The 17,417-nt window shown below is 27.7% G+C and overlaps 1 protein-coding gene across 1 annotated transcript; it reads left to right on the forward strand.

The window, feature by feature from the left end:
* The first annotated feature begins 36 nt into the window (after positions 1-36).
* Positions 37-4,458, forward strand: LOC132929577 (tektin-1-like). Its single transcript, XM_060995025.1, has 4 exons — positions 37-636; positions 1,059-1,331; positions 2,202-2,424; positions 3,514-4,458. The coding sequence occupies exons 1-4, from the start codon at positions 266-268 to the stop codon at positions 3,868-3,870; spliced, it is 1,224 nt and encodes a 407-aa protein (XP_060851008.1). The 5' UTR covers positions 37-265; the 3' UTR covers positions 3,871-4,458.
* The last annotated feature ends 12,959 nt before the right edge of the window (positions 4,459-17,417 follow it).

A 17,417-nucleotide genomic window follows, 5' to 3' on the forward strand; every position in this document is an offset into this window, starting at 1 on the left:
ATGTTAAATGTTATTGTATTCTTATTCTATTTATACATTAAGAACAGATGTACATTTCTATATTTTTTACTTTCCTAATTCATATAATAAAATCAATATACTCCTTAGTTCTCATCCTTATAACCATAGTAACTATTGTAAACAAAGCAATATACTGTATCTGACATCAGCTTGTTTCACTTGAACAATAAAAGAAAAGAATAAAATAAAAAATATATCTATCTTATTTAATTAGTTTTTAAGTCATATCATCATCATTTTCAATATGAATTGTAATAATTATTACAATGTATATAATTTTAATTATCATACACCTACAGAGTGGCGATATAACAGTGAACAAGAAATCACAGCAGCGGAAGAACAACGAGAATTGGCCCAAAGGTTAACACTTGAAGCTGATCGGTTATTTGGCCAAGCTAAGGATTCTGTGACGAAAAATAAATTGGACATCGACTACCGGTCTAAGGTGATAATCAAGGACATAGAGTACAAATGTAAGGAAATCGAAAAACAAAAAAACGATTTGGATGAAGAAATTTGTTTGCTGTTGGGCTATCAGGTGCGCATTGACAATGCCAACAAATTGCTTGTCGGTGACGCGCTTGATGCCATTGCTGAGTGTCTTAGGTTAAGGTGAGAATGACATAAAAAAAACGCAATTTAAAATTACTTGATATGTATATGCTTATTGTCTGTAAAAGATTAGGGTGATCTATTAAACTAGCTACGCAATATTTAAGTTTTTTATTTTTTAAAAAAAATCTAATTTTTACTACCTTTTATCATAGTGGTTTTTTAATAGACATACAATTGTTGTGGTTTATTTTCCCTCATCCAAACTTTTAAAAGTTTTGAAGAAAAAATAACTATACAATTTTCGATATTTTATAATATAAACATCGATATTTTCTAAGTAGGTTTTGCTTGTAAACAGAAATTAAAAATATTGTAAAACCTAAAAATCCATTGATAAAGTATAGTAAATTTTTTATTTTTTATTTTCAAAAATACAAAAATTGATATCTCCGTATAATGTTATACGTTCCTACGCACAGAAATTATCGTCAGAGCATAGATTTGGTGTTTGACGATGTCGAGAAAGAACTGTTACGAGAACGCGAACTGATCTTGGGCATCAACGATCAACTTGAAGATTTACAAGATAAGGTCGTGCTACAGATCAGGAAACTGAGAAAATTCGTTTACAACTTAGCTGTGGATTTACATTGTAAGAAAAGTGCGTTAAAAATTGAAGAGCAAAACAAAAATCTTAACGAAAACACTATCAAGAAATCGATTTTGAACAATAAAAACATATTCAAACCTGCGTGAGTATTTTCCCGTTGCTATGAAGTTTGCCCCACCCGTGGAGGTTAGCAAAGATCTCACCAGGGTTATTCACAGAATGAGTACGTCATAACATCAGTGTTTGCACCGCGATTTTTTTTAAACTAAGATTTTTATTTTTTAACTATTTTATAAATAGTTATTATAAGAAGGATGATAAAGATGCCCTACCGATTTGTCACATATACCCAGGGTCCTGGTCTTTACTTCTTATTACCCACCCTCTAAACAAACATTTTACATTTATAGTATTACTGCAGTTTATTCGACGATAAATTTAATACGATGAAGTACATGACCTAGAATTTGATTTGGGTTGTTTTCCCTACATACCTATACTTATTATAGAAAATTTTTAATTTTTAACCCTTTTCCATGTTTGCGAAGCGAAACAAAAATTATAGAGTTGCAACACCGTTTTTTGAGCGTAAATTTAAACTAAGTATTTTGTTTTAATAATTAAAAAATTAATTGGTTAAAAACAAGTTAAAGTTTCAAATAATCATAATATTATATGAAATCACTCACTCACAATCAATTTTTTTAAAAAAAAAAAGCCTTTACTAGTAAAAAGAATGTAATTAAAAAACAATCTTCAAAATACTGTATTCTGAGAGCATGTGTGGAAAAAAAAGGTTGAAAATAAAATAATTATTAAGTCCGATAAATGATAATAGAGATAATCTTTATAAAGATGGAGTAAAAAAATATGAATCAAATTCAAGGTCACATCGTCGTGCATTTCAAATATTTCGTGTTACCTTTATATTATTGAAGACACTACAAATGTGAATATAATAATAATTATTAATATTTAATAAACATAATTATATTTCTCTATACCTATGCAGTACGATTTCGACCACGGAATGGGATCGATTCACATTAGACATAATTTCGGCAGCTAATAAAGTACTTGTGGATGGACGACCCATTCGTGCATTTTTTGACAAGTGTCTGAATAAAATGTTCGAGGACCTAGTAGGCCAATCGGCCGCAGTCGACTTAGCATTTAAACTGCGAGTGGAAGAATACCTTGAAGTGATTGAAAAATTGAACGAACAAAGAGTCGAAGTATGTTTCTGAATTTCTGATCTCACTATATTTATATACCTACCTATATATTCTAAATCGCGTATATTGCATGTGGATAATGATAATTACATTGTGTCATTATTATACAAAATATGAATACATATAATATGTTTCTTATTAGTTTTCCACTTATACTTATAAATTATAATTTATATAGTTATACACAAATACACGAATATGACATTGACATATCACGTATATAAAGTATTATACGCATATGAAATATAGGTTTTTCGTGGATAATGAATGAGTAATGATTTCCGCTTAATGTGCTCTTGTCTGTTTATATATTTATAATTTATAGTACCTACTATCTACTACAGACGTTCCGTTATCCGTTTACATTAACATTTTTCTGATATTGTTATGATTTTTAAAAGAAAAAAGCTATTAATTATTATAGTAATTGGATAAGAAATTAAGAAAGAGTAAGATATGGAATATCCGGATATCCGAATACAAAATTTAAAATACAAATTATCCGAATAATTCAAATGATCTTTGAACACTTTCTATTCTAAACTTACATTGCAAACACATATTAAAATCGTATATGTATGAGATAATATTATAATATTCTGATTATTTGGAGTTTATCCGTCATGTGATTAGGACTCGGATATCCGGATTATTCGAATAGTATTGGAATCCGGATATTAGTGACACCACTATGTGGAATACCACTCAAACGTTGTGAATCTAGATAGGTACACTTTATTTATCTACTCTGTTCATAAAAAAAAATATTTGTATAATATATAATATATTTTAATTTACTTAATACGATATTATACTAACACAATATACATCAATAATTTCTGCTTTCTGCGATTAGATAAAATCAAAAACATAGTAGGTTGTCTTTAAAAAATATATTAAAATATCGTTACCGATTAAATTTAATTAAATCGATTACAATCCAGTATTTATATATACCATAAGAAAAAACCATGTCCCTGTATAGTGCCGCCACTTCAATGTCCATGCCAATGTATAGGTATACAGTGTGCTTATATAAATGAAAACAAGCAGCAGTTATATATTATGTGTATGCGATTCGATTTACAGACGGTCAAAAATGTCGGAGAAGTACAAGAAACAATCGAAAAATTAAAAAGAGCTATTGACGACAGGGAGGCATGCTTAGCACTAGCTCACACGCGGCTGTTGAACCGGACGCGCAGAGAAGGCGTCGAACTGTGCCGGGATGAGCTGGAAGTGAGGCTGTTTGACGAGGTGGTTCAACTGGAAAACGACGTGAAAAGTCTGCAAAATATGATGGCCGAATCTGTGGAATGCCGTAGACGTCTTAAACAGTCCACCGCCCGTATCGATGTGCAGCTGCAAGTCAAACAGAATTCATTGCGTATCGATAACGAGCTGTGTACCGAGCAACGGAAACGCGTCAACTACCGAGCTTTTTAAAATACTCGTCGGACGCGGATCTATAGGTTGTTGTTTTTTTGTGTGTGAGGGGGGAATTAAATCGTATACTTAATTTTTTCTCCCCAATCCTACCTTTATTACATTTTAATTTACATATTTCATTAAAAAATTCTCAAATCATATATAAGTTTTGTCGTAGAATTATGATCATATGGGCGTTTTGTATAGACTACTTAAGGTACATCATTGTTGTCTATGCATTTTTTAGTTAAGCAATTTTATATCCTTCGAAAAATCCTATGTTGATACACAAATATCATATACTGGATATGAAATCTGGTAACGAAAATAGCACGTTAAACTTACATTACAATTAATAGGAGCAATATAAGGCACTACTTTTATCCGTTTCAATTACACAATTTACAGTCGAATTACTGCTACAGATTACAGGCTTTTACGAGCCATTAATTATACAGCGACATTATATTATAAAATACTAGCTGAATTACCTTTGCCACAATTTAAACAAATCTTTCTTTCGTTTTCCGTCTTATTTTAATTGAAATACATAACACAAATTACATTTATTACTTTATTACCTACAGTGATTAATTTTCTCATTTTCCACTTTTGGATCTTCCATTTTTCTGGGCATATTTTTCAACGATTGCTTAAAATTAGATACAAATTCAATATCATTAAGATTAGTATTCGTCCTAACGTATAAAAAGTATTTAAATCAAAAATATTTCCAAAGTTAAAAAATAAAATCATTGTAATTCATCATATTTCATTGAATACATTTATAAAAATTGTTTATATTATATTTCTATTAATTATAATAAATTATAATATAATCATTAATCTGTAAGCAATGGCAACCTATATAAATAAAGAAAATATATTCAGTTTTAGCGAGCCAAACTCGCCTCCCCCAATAAGTGAAATATGTATAATAAATTCTTGTATAGAATATTACATTTATATTTGGAATAAACATATATATACCATACATAAAAAAATTCTGCGTACATCACTGTTACTTAGTACGTGATGGTTGCATATGAGAGTGACATATTAGGAAAAACACAGCGTATAATATAAATTGTGTGCACACGTCATAATGGCAATATCAAGCATGCAGTGATGGTTAGTAGCGTGCCAGGAATTTTCATTAGGGAAAGAAAATATAATATAAACTCCAAAAAAACTAGCTAATTTTCCTAAAAAAAAAAAAAAAATTGATAATATAAGATCATCATTTTTTTCTATTATTGGTTTAATGTGTAAGTAGTACCTATATAAATTTAAAAAAAAGTCATTGGGGATCCATCCCCCATACCACCCCCCATGCTAAGCTAGATTTTTAAAGTATACATATGAGTGCTGAATTGATTAAATTATTAAGATTAATTTTCTGTTTTTACATAGAAGATATAGTGTGGTTAAAACTTAAGCTATTGCTTATTGGACTAAATAAAACATTCTAGATAATGCCATTACGAATATAATTATTTATTGGTCTTTATTACAGTATTTCCAAGTATTTGTTATTATATTAATTTTAAATTGTTTTCACTTTTCAATGATATACTTGTTTTGTATAGTGTATACGTAGCATGTTTCTAATGAGCGTAGTTTATATATTTAAGTAAGTAATATTAGTAAATTACTATTTACTAATAAATAAAATGTAATATACTAAATATTAGATTCGCAATTAAGGTACTTAAGTACACATCTATAGTATCAAATAATGTTGGTACGTTTGTTTTATTAATGATGTATAGACTTATTAAAACTTAGCTAAGCACAAGAGTCAACAATTTCATACAACAGATTATATAATGTGTGGTTATGACTTATTATCACGAATGTTTTACATAATATATTTAACATAAACCAAACTTTCAGTGAACGTGTCTGTGTTATTGATTACTTTGAGTACATGGCAATATAGCAAAGATGATAGGTACTATCGGGGTACGCAGCTGTAGAACATTATAGCTGCAGTCAAATCGATGGCACGTGTCATTTGTCCTCGGGGTATATCCACGCCAAACTCAGCTATACTGTACAGGGTGATTCATTAAATATGCTCACTCTTTATTTCTTCAATAATATATTTATTCAAAATAGGATTTTAGAATTTTTAACTATAGATTATAAGTAATCACCATATCTTTAAATTGTTTAGATTTTTTTACTACTTAATGAGTATCTTGCGAATATGACAATTTTATATCAACGTTTATAATTTTTATAAAAATGGGTAAAGTATAAAAATTATTATATCCAATATGAATTTTATTTTATATTATTATGTTTTTATAAAACCATTTTTAAGAATTATTATTCTTAATATAAACATTTTAATAACTGCAAAGAAACTACAATAAGTACTCATTAATTAATTTTTTCAAATAATTTACCCATTAAGGCATTAAATAATTTACATTAAAGGGAGGGAGTGGTGTATTCATTTGAAAAACAAAAATTTAAATCACCATAGAACATTGCTCAAGTACTATATAGGAACAACAACTCTACAGAATTTAAAAAAATAGTCTATAAATATACTTAAAAATTACAAAAATCAGAATTTAAATATATTCATTATTGAAGGAAAAAATAGGAATGAGCGTGCTCAGTGAATCAATCATTCTGTATAAACGTCTTACTGATACTAATTGTAGATGAAGATACGCAGGTCTCGGCGATCGATCGATACCTATTATAAATGGTTGCTGCGCAGCGATTGTTGCTCCCTCCCACATACAGAATGTACTATGAAGGTTAGACAGTTTTACATTGATTTACATTATGGTGAATGGTGATCAATGTCTTCGTGATCTGATGTAATTTTAATAATTGAATTTTTGTAATTTTCCTAACACCATGTCGTGTTTAATATAGATATACATTTCTTTTTAAAGCCGCAAGTAGTAGGACATACAATGGGACTTTCATCTGATATCCATATTCCATAATAAATAAAAACGTAATTTTATAGTTTTTTCAATTTAGTATCTATACCTAATTTCCAATTGTGTATCAGACATTTGTATACTAAATACATTATATTGGTAGCGTGTATTTTATATATTTTATTATTACCATTTTACAAATTACGTCATTTATAATATAATTCATATAATAGCTAAAAGGTATGAGGTATAAATTTATAATCTAACCATTATTTTTTTATTTCGAATATGTATTACAGATTATATAATGTATATGTTAAGGTGTATGACCTCATGGCAGTGAATGTTGACAGTCACCGGTGTATGTTGACATTTACCGATCATTTTAGTGAATGTTATCAATTTTTACAAATATCTTAGAATGTAGACTTTTACCAGTGTTTGTTGATAAACGCAATAGTTATTTACTGAATATTGACATGCCTGACAACATATATAATCAAATATATAGGTAATAAATTCATAAATAAATATACTCGTAGTTTAACAAATTAATTTTTTAACTTATAGATTAAGTAGTATTAATTTTTTAAGTTATATTTATTACAACACGGTTAACTATCGTGGCATTTAGTATTTACTGTTACAGAGTATTCCCCCATTCTTATACAGTTATATTTGTTTGTATTATATTTTTTTATAATATATTTTTGAATTGGTTCCGCAATTCGTTGATCATATGTTTTTATATGAACTTCGAGTAGTTCTTCGGTCTTTACATATAGTTTTAGTTTCAACGGGACGATTAGTCTATCCATAATATCATTCGGATTATTTCATGCCAATCATGCCATAACATTATACTAACGTTAAAACGTCTCCAACGCATATTGTGACTGGACAATAACGTCTTAATTCTATAAAATAATAATAAAATACCTTCTAGTATAGTGATTTACATCGTGCTTCATGTGTGGTCACTGGTCAACATTTGCCAACATTAATTATCGAAATTTGAACAATCACCGGTGTAAGAACGCGTTAAGACCATATGTCAACATTCACTACGATTTTTGGTAAATGTCGACATACACCGGTGACTGTCAACATTCACCTACTGCGGTCATACACCTTAACATATACAGTCATGCAGATCGTTTGTAATATAAATATAATAATTTCGATCGGCGCTATATCGAATTAAACCGATCGAGATGGCAAATCCGTTGGTGGCAGATTATATCCTATAAAACTTGGTATATTTTCTAACTTGGTTCAATGTTTTGACTCTAAAAAATGTCTTGATATCTCTAAGAACAATCTCTGACATTTTCATAGTAAAAATCAACAAAGTAATTTTTGAGTCTATAAGCAATTAACTACGACTAAAACAAGCGTAAGAATTAAGTCCATTCCATTTTACTATACATTTGAATAACAAACAAATAATTAATTATTATTATTCTTTATTATTATTTCTTAACCGTTGTCATAATTGACAATCCTATACATAAACAAAATAATTATTCGATGTTCGTTAGCTAAAACTAATTTCACAGGGGATTAGATGGATTAGTGTGAGCCATCCAATGCTACGTGAATTGAAAAATTAAGCTTAGAACACTATCCAACTTCAAGTTTTAAGGAATCTATTGATATTCATTTATAATTTAAATCGATCCAGTAGATTCTAAGATTATTAAATTTATTCAAGCATTCGTATTCTTCATCTTAATAATAATAGTGAAGATAAATAAACGTTAAAAAATAATCACTCCGCGCGTTTGGTACTAGCTGAAGTGATAAACACTATATCAACGCGTAGTGTCTACCTACATTTTAGGGGTGTTCCATCCCACTAGCTATTTAAACTTAAACCAAATCAATAAAAGGTGGCAAATAAATAATAATTATAGTAAGTATGCAATCAATGCCTTAGTGGTAGTCAACAACATGCTGTAGCCATGTTGGTTTCATAATTTTGTAGTTTCCCTGTAAAATGCAGTATTGAACATTTATTGAGTTTTGTGCTTCGATAATCTTTGTTATTAAGTCAATTATTTTTATACCGAAATATTTTTGTAAACCATATTTATATAATCACTGTTTGGTGTTTACATATTATATTATAGGTATTAGTAAATATTATTTAAATATACTACAATACGTGCCAACAATACTAAACAGTCGACGAATATTATGAAAACAAAATACTGCCTATGCAAATCGGAGTGCCTCTACTAAAACTAAATCGAATAAATAAATATAGGTATCTATATATAATAATACAGGTGTACATCAACATCTTTTGCAATACTAAAGAATCAGATAGGTAGAGTTAAGAGAAGGGAAAAATACAAAAATGTGAAAAAATATGTATACAAATCATAATGCACCTACCGTCATATCGATAATAAACAACTATACTAATAATATATCCATTCAAACAAGAATAATATCATTTAACTTTGAAGCTGTATGCTATAGTACTTACAACATAACGTTCAACATCAGTAAATATTTAAAAGATCGTGGCTTTATTTTTAAATAGTTGTAAAAAAAAATATATTACTTATGATAATATTTATAAACTATCAATTGTACAAGAAAATAATAAATACTATTTAAGTAGACACTCTATAACACTGTAGAACGTTAAAATGTTAAAAAACATATTCTTACACTATATTATACGTATTTTATAATTTATATAATATATTCAGCATGCACTAAATAATAAATATAAATACTATTATTTATAGGTACTTTTAAAGTTTTTATACATTTTGTAAATGGCTTATTATTATTGTTAATAATATATTATAATAATATGTACAGTATCTACGTAAGTAAATATTAGGGAAAATATGTGTACGTCAATACATCTAATCTCTTGCTCTGTGAATAATACATTAATACTTAAAATTTTATAAAACATATCGAAAATAATAATATGGTAATAAAGTATTAAAGTTCACAAGTAATTTCAAATCCTAACACAAAAGAATGTTTGAATTTATTCGATTTTAAAATTAATACTTACACCCTACACCAATGCATGTATTGCAACTTTTGTTTCAACAAATTTTGCAAAAATTTGACTAAAAGCCCTATAATCTATCCAATTCCTTATCGCTTCCTTCCAAAAATCTGAATTAAAATTTAATGTAAACTGAGGAAGGACTTAAGCTTGTGTGTGGGTTGATATCACTTCTTGAATGAAAAACGATGGTGATGCATGGTTCAAATTTCCCTATAAAATTATATTGTAATATAAAATAAGTTTAATATAAAGTACCTTAAGTACCTATATGGCTTTATAAGTATTTTACTGCTATACGATAAATTGTAAATGTTATTACCTTTTATCTTCATTCTTCTGCTTCACCAAATTCCTCTGGTATAGGTACTCTCCTAAATCTAAGTTTCGCATTATGACAATTGACTATATAGTTTCTGAGAAATATATATATAGTGTTGGTAACTTTACATACTGTAAACAGTTAATAGGATATCGATGATGTTGTGGGTAACCGACTACCGAGACTGTATGAATATTGATGGAGAAATAGTGATGTACACATGGCGGTGTCAACTGAGGTCGTGTGACTGTGTGAGAGTAAGATTCCAGAACTGTATCTTACATTCTTATGTACTACTACTTGTACTAGGTACTTCTATTGTACATTTTATAACATTTATGCACTAAGTACCTACTACAAATACTAAAATAGTTGTAGATAATTTTATAAATTTTATACATTTAGTAATTAGTATAGTAAATACTATATAGCAACAGTGGGTAAAATTATTTGGCGTCAAGTCAAACATTTTTTCCTCGACGTTTGGTGAACCCCGGGGGGTACATTTATCATCGATTTTATTTTCACTATTTGTCTATATAGTATTCGTATTGTTTTGTCTTTTTGTAAATTACTATGTTTCGCAGATGACATGAAACTTTTTATGGAAATAAACTCAGCTGCTGATTGAGCGAATCTTCAAAATAGTCTTGATTGTTTTGCTAGTTGGTGTTTTGAGATTTGTTTGTTTTGCATTCCCCATTTAGCTCACAATTATACTAATATCACTAATCTATTTGACCTACCTACCCTTGTAGAACGCAGAAGACTATTAAATATAAAAATTATTCGTAGTCTAATAACTAAACAAATTGATTCCCCATGTTTGCTATCCCAAATAAATTTTAAAGTCCCTTCCTATGCAACTCGTTCCCAAAAAACCTTCTATATTCCTAGCGCCAAGCCGCCAACACAAATCATTTACAAAATGAGCCTCTAAAACATATGATGTCACTCGCCAATGAGGACCTCTCATTTGATAATAATTTGTATTAATGTTTTTTTGTTTATAATTACTGTTAAAATGTACTGTTAATAAATTGTTTTATTAATTTAACTATATTAACTCAATATAATACTGTTTAATATTTTTACTTCTGTTACTGTATTAGTATTACATATAATATTAATAAGTTATTTTATGTCCTACTATTATTCTAATTGTTGTATTGTTACTTTAATGCTAAAGGGGAAACCCGTTTTATTTGTATAAAAATATAATTCTTTACAATATTGAATATGTACATTGTACAGTACCTATGTATAAAGTTTATGTTATATTAGGAATAAATGTGTGCACGTAATTACGTCCATCCTCTACTGAGATGTAGGTTAATGTAGACACCTCCTTCTCCTACTTTAGTTGATTATATTGTTATAAACAAATTATAAATTTGTTTTTGTTTTTTTTATCTTATAATATAGTGTATATTTTGCAAATATAAATACAAAGTACTGTATTATGTCCAATTGAGCTTCCCGTAAAATAAATAAATAAATATTTAAATTAGAATTATATAAAACGTATCGGAAATAATTATACGGGGATAAAGTTCACAACTGATTTAAATTCAAACACAAAAGTGTACCTATTAATGTAGTGTACTTTACATAAACAAATAAATATTATTTACATGCCAATTTTGTTTTAAATAATTTTATAACCTAGTGCCTTCGTCTTACACGTCCAATACTTTCAACTTGACTTTTCCATTTTTTTTATTACCTAACTTTACCTAACCTATGACTGAATATTAGCGTAAATAGGAAAAATGTTGTTATCGAGTACCTTTATAGCTCCGTTCGATTAAAATCTGTAGGTATTTTTCACAAACATTTCATCACAATTTAAATAATAATCTAACCACGAGTGTCGAGTATATAAGCAAACAATAATCGATAAGAATTATTATACATTTATACCTATCGCGAATCAATATAAGCTTACTCTCATGGCTTTACAACTTGTTATCATAATAAGGATGATTCACTATAGCACGCTTACTCTCATTTTAAATTCCACAAAATCCGACACCTATGTTGTACAACAGAGTAATTAGTAATCACTGATTACTTATTTCCATCTCAAATTACCTTAAAATAATGAATTTATTCAATTTCTGATTTTTAAAATTTTTAAATAATAAACTTAAATACCATATTTTTAAATTCTTGACAACTTTTGTATTACTTAAAGAGTATCCTATATCGCGTGGTAATACAAACTTCTGTTTTTTAAAAGAGAACCTTTTTTTTTTACTGTAAATTGTTTATGTAATAGATATTATTTTGTTGAAAATGTTTTCGTACTCGTGTCTAATTTAAAATTCAAACAAGTAGTTTTATCAGTTATTAAAATGTTTATATTAAGGATAATAGTCCTAAAAAATGATTTTACAAAAATATAAAATAAATAATAGATGTAATATTGAATTAAATATTTATTGTTCTTGGGCCATTTTTACAAATTATAAACGTTAATAGATTAATATTAATTACTACATTTTTAAAATTACCATAGCCTCCACATTTTCGAAGCCCATCATCATATACATTTTATCCTTAGTACACGAAGTTGAAAAACTCAAAAAAATGTCAGAAAATGTATTCGTTAAATAATAATGTATAAAAGAAAAGTGGAAGGAAGTTATTCACTTGAAAAACAAAAGTTATTTATCTTTCATAGACTCCTTTAGTATTACAAAAATTTTAAGTTTTAAAATTTGTTATTTAGCTAAATATATATCTAGGTATATTTAAAAATTCCAAAAATCAGATTTTGAATGACTGCATTATTGAAGAAAAAAGAAGTATCTAAAAACTGAGCATAATTAATGAATAATTCTGTAGTGTATACACTGTACATACGAGCTATTTTATTTTAGATACATATAACATATATATGATAATATGTCGATATGTCTATTAAAAAACACTAGTAAGTTATTTTCTATTTTACAGACACTATTTGAATTTCACTCTAGGATCTCCCTCATCGATAAATGTTTACGAGAACGCCCTATTTCAATAATGGTATTGCCCATTATCGTGTTTGATAATTTAGTACACTAGCTCAATAATTTTGAAAATGCTATTTCACCGTTTTTACTTTTTAATTGCATTTCCACGTGACGTACCACGCGTATAGGTACATATAATTATATCATGTTAAGCAAATTTTGCTGATAAAAACGAATAAATAAAAAACAGGCACAGAGTGGCAGACGGAAATTACTAGGCGGCTGTGTTGTCTGGACTCAATATTTATTATGTTATATTATACCGGTATACTGTATAGGCATAGACCAATGCTTTAATTCAGTGGTCGGCAACCTTTTTGGACTCTCGGGCCACATACAAAAGTTTGCGGGCCGGACAAAAATAAAAATTTTACATTCTTAAATTATTTACTATGAAAAAAAAATATTGCCTGAAACTTTAAAGTCATGAAATGTATAAAAAAAATTAGTCATTCTAAAATTTAAAGCGGCCCGTATACATTAGCGACGTGGGCTTAACACTGCATGTCTACATGCTTTAATCAGTGGCAGAGGGGGTTACCCCACATAAGTAAGACATGTATACTAATTTCTTTTATGGAATATTACATTTACATTTAGAAAAAACATTTTATATATATAAATTATATATGGTAACCTCCACCCACCCCCATAAACTAATTCTGCGTACGCCACTGGCTTTAATGTTAAAACATTTTCATTTTATTATAGTTATTCTGTATTTCTATGTTACCACTTACCACAATCTGTACTAAAACAAAATTTAAAGCAATGTTGATATGGTGGATACAATATCAAAGAGTAGTGTAGGTTGTATTTATACACGTATATACCTAATATATATTATTATATAGTATATTGTGACTACGATTTATTTATAAATTTATTAATAAGTAGGTAAGTATATACTATAAAGTATAATAAATAAATAATTATATAATACATATACGTATACACAATTCACTAAAAAATATAAAATATTAAAAATAAAAAAACTTAACGTTATAAAAACATGATAAAATACTGCATCAGGGAAATATTCAAATATAGCGTACCTACTTCACTTCTATCTATTTACAGAGAAGAGGACACTAAATAGTAGCCTATAGTAACTCTACATGCACGGCCGGTTTACAAATGTATATTACAGCTGGTAGATGGCATAATATTATAGTATTATAGTCATAACTCATAATCGATGAAATTAAACTATTATACCTATGTATCGAAAAAGATGTATAGTATCTTAAATAAGTATCTAACAAAGTAACAAAAGTATCAATGTATCTAACATGATTAAAATAACTTAACGCTTTATTGGTTTTTATACACGGCCAACAAGCAATATAACGTATTATCTGCACCAGCAAAACTGAAAAAAATCAATTTTCCGTCCAACTAGTAATCCGGTAATCGAGGTGAATATATTATGTATAGGTACATTTAAATTTGTAATTAATGATTAAAATGGGTATTAGAATTTATTTGTATTTATTTGTACCTTTATTATGCACATATTATTCATAGGTACATAATATATTAATATACATATGTATATATAAATATATAATATATATTATACATACATAAACAACGAAAAATTAAGATATAGTCTTAAAGATAAGTCCGTAGGTTTAATATAATTTTTATACTACCAATCCAAGACCAGTATTACAACTCTTTAACTCGACAACCATGATTTCAAATATATACTATATACTATATTTAATACAGTGACCATGAAAATCGAAGAGGAGAAATAAAATAAAATAAACTTTACTATAATATATCTATATGTTGATAAATGATAAGCATAATATTATGTTACCTAGCTGTGTTCCATGTGTATAACATAAATCATTATATAATATAAGTTATACTGGTTATAAGACTATATACAGGAAGAATAAAAAATAATAATATACATATAGTGGTGTATCAAGTATTCTAGTTTCAGGTAAATTCACGAGTTAATTTAAGTACTTTGAAGGTGGGGATAGCTATATTTCAGACCTAGTAAATAATAAGTAAAACTTTCTTGTTTTTATCTGGATAAAATTGCATGATAAATTATATAGCAGTTATCTTAAAGTGTAGTATACCATATAATAGCTAAAACACAATACCTATTATAAATTTGTATATTATAGGTATACCAGGAATGAACCGAAGCCCTCAATCGGGTGTAAGTCTCCCGCTCCCACAAACATACGGCAAGAATACTTACAGTCGGCCGGCAGTTGAAACTTGATCAATTTGTTCGACTTTTCAAAATCTAATCAGTGATTTAAAAGACTATCCTTCCCTGGTCCACTATAATATATTTAAAATTGTCCATGGAAATACTTGTATACCAAATAGCCAATAATGTATTGGTGTCGTAAAAAATCGTAAATATATGTTAATTTCATATAAATATATGTCCAAGCGTATATCATAATGCAACTGCAGTTTATTATTATAACTACGAGTCAATTGCTCGATTACTTATAATTCTACCTATACGGCTATACAACATATTAAGTCCATATAACACTAAACAGTATCTGCATCATATGACATATATCCATATGCTATTGAATGTACTTACCTCAGGCGCGTAGGTACACAAAAAACAATTGGGGGGGTGAATCCCCAAGCCCCCCTCCCCTGTATACGCGCCTGACTTACCTAATTGCTCAAGTTATACTGTATATCTTATTCAATATAATTATCATTATACACCGTCTATTCTATACTTATTATATCTAATATATCTATTATTGGATTACCGCTCCCAATTTTGAAACATATAGTCTATATAGAATAGGTATTACATATAATAATAGTTAAATTCCTACCTTTAATTTATTTGTCTAACATATTATTACTCAATAACGTCTTATACATTGTACTACTTACTCATTATTTATTTATTTCGATCTTTTTAGTCATTCACATTAAAAACATGTTATTATGGTATGTGATCTAAATTTAATCAATGTTGTTGTACAGATTACAGTTGCAATACATCGATTATATTTTAATATCTTAGCTTTCAAATAAATGATTAACTCATTCTAATAGCTACTATAAACATCACACTTAAATGCGGAAATGCAGCATTAACTTAATATTATAAAATAAATATATTATATTATATACCTATAGTTATTCCAAAAGTCTCTTATCACCCAATTATTTATTTCAAAAGTCTAGGTCAAATCAATATTAGTAACATTTAATTAATTTAAATATGTTTTTAATAGTCAATAATAATCTATAAAAGAAAATTTTTATTTGATAGATTACATTAAAAAAAAATTATAGGTACCTATTAATTAGTTTTATTATTAATTAATTATGATTTATTATATGGTAAAATACTAAAATGCACGAATGACTATTATTGTAGATATTCTTCACACAACGACACAGTGCAATAAAATACATATCTACCTATCATTAAATCATTTTATCAATATAATGATATAAGTAATATAACCTATATAATAAGTTGACCTAACCTACCAATATACGAGCCTTACTTTCTGAACGAGTTAAACGACCCTTGAATTTAAAAATTAGAGAATACGAGACGAAACTTAACGAAAGTATAGAAGTAGCTAGGTAGAATAAAAACATGTCTATAAAGTATAAACGGACAAATGGTTGTCTAAACACTATACGCCATTTGGCATTTATATTTTATAGTTTATACACTTAAATTTTTATTATATAATTTTATCGATTGCAACAAATAACAATTAGCAGTTATTTAATATATTAAATAGGTACTATCTTATCAGCTATTTATTATAATATAAACTTTATTTATAGAAATAATTAACCTACAGGACACAAGCACGTGCCACGTGGTCATGTATCTATTTAAAATTATTATAATAAGAAACTGCGTATTTACTGTAATAAATGACGACTATTAATCATTATATAAGATCCCGTTGGATGTCAGTGATGTCACTATTTTTGAGTAAATTATATTTTTTTAACAAATAAATGAAAACAAGAAGACTGGTGTCTGGTAAAGTGGTAAATAATAACTATAAAAAAAACCATGATATCGATTTTTCTCGGAAAATGCACTATGATTTATAACGATGAGGCATAATTTAAAGATTTGTTTAGAAATTGAATTAAACATAGGTATATATAACGTTCTAATATAGTTCTGCTCACATTTTAAGATTGTGATTTTTTTTTATATTTATCTCGTGATCAAATTGCTTTTGTACTTATTATAATATGCACTGCAAATGCCTGTAAATAATATA

The sequence above is a fragment of the Rhopalosiphum padi genome, chromosome 4 (assembly GCF_020882245.1).
Source record: "Rhopalosiphum padi isolate XX-2018 chromosome 4, ASM2088224v1, whole genome shotgun sequence".
Lineage (NCBI taxonomy): Eukaryota > Metazoa > Arthropoda > Insecta > Hemiptera > Aphididae > Rhopalosiphum > Rhopalosiphum padi.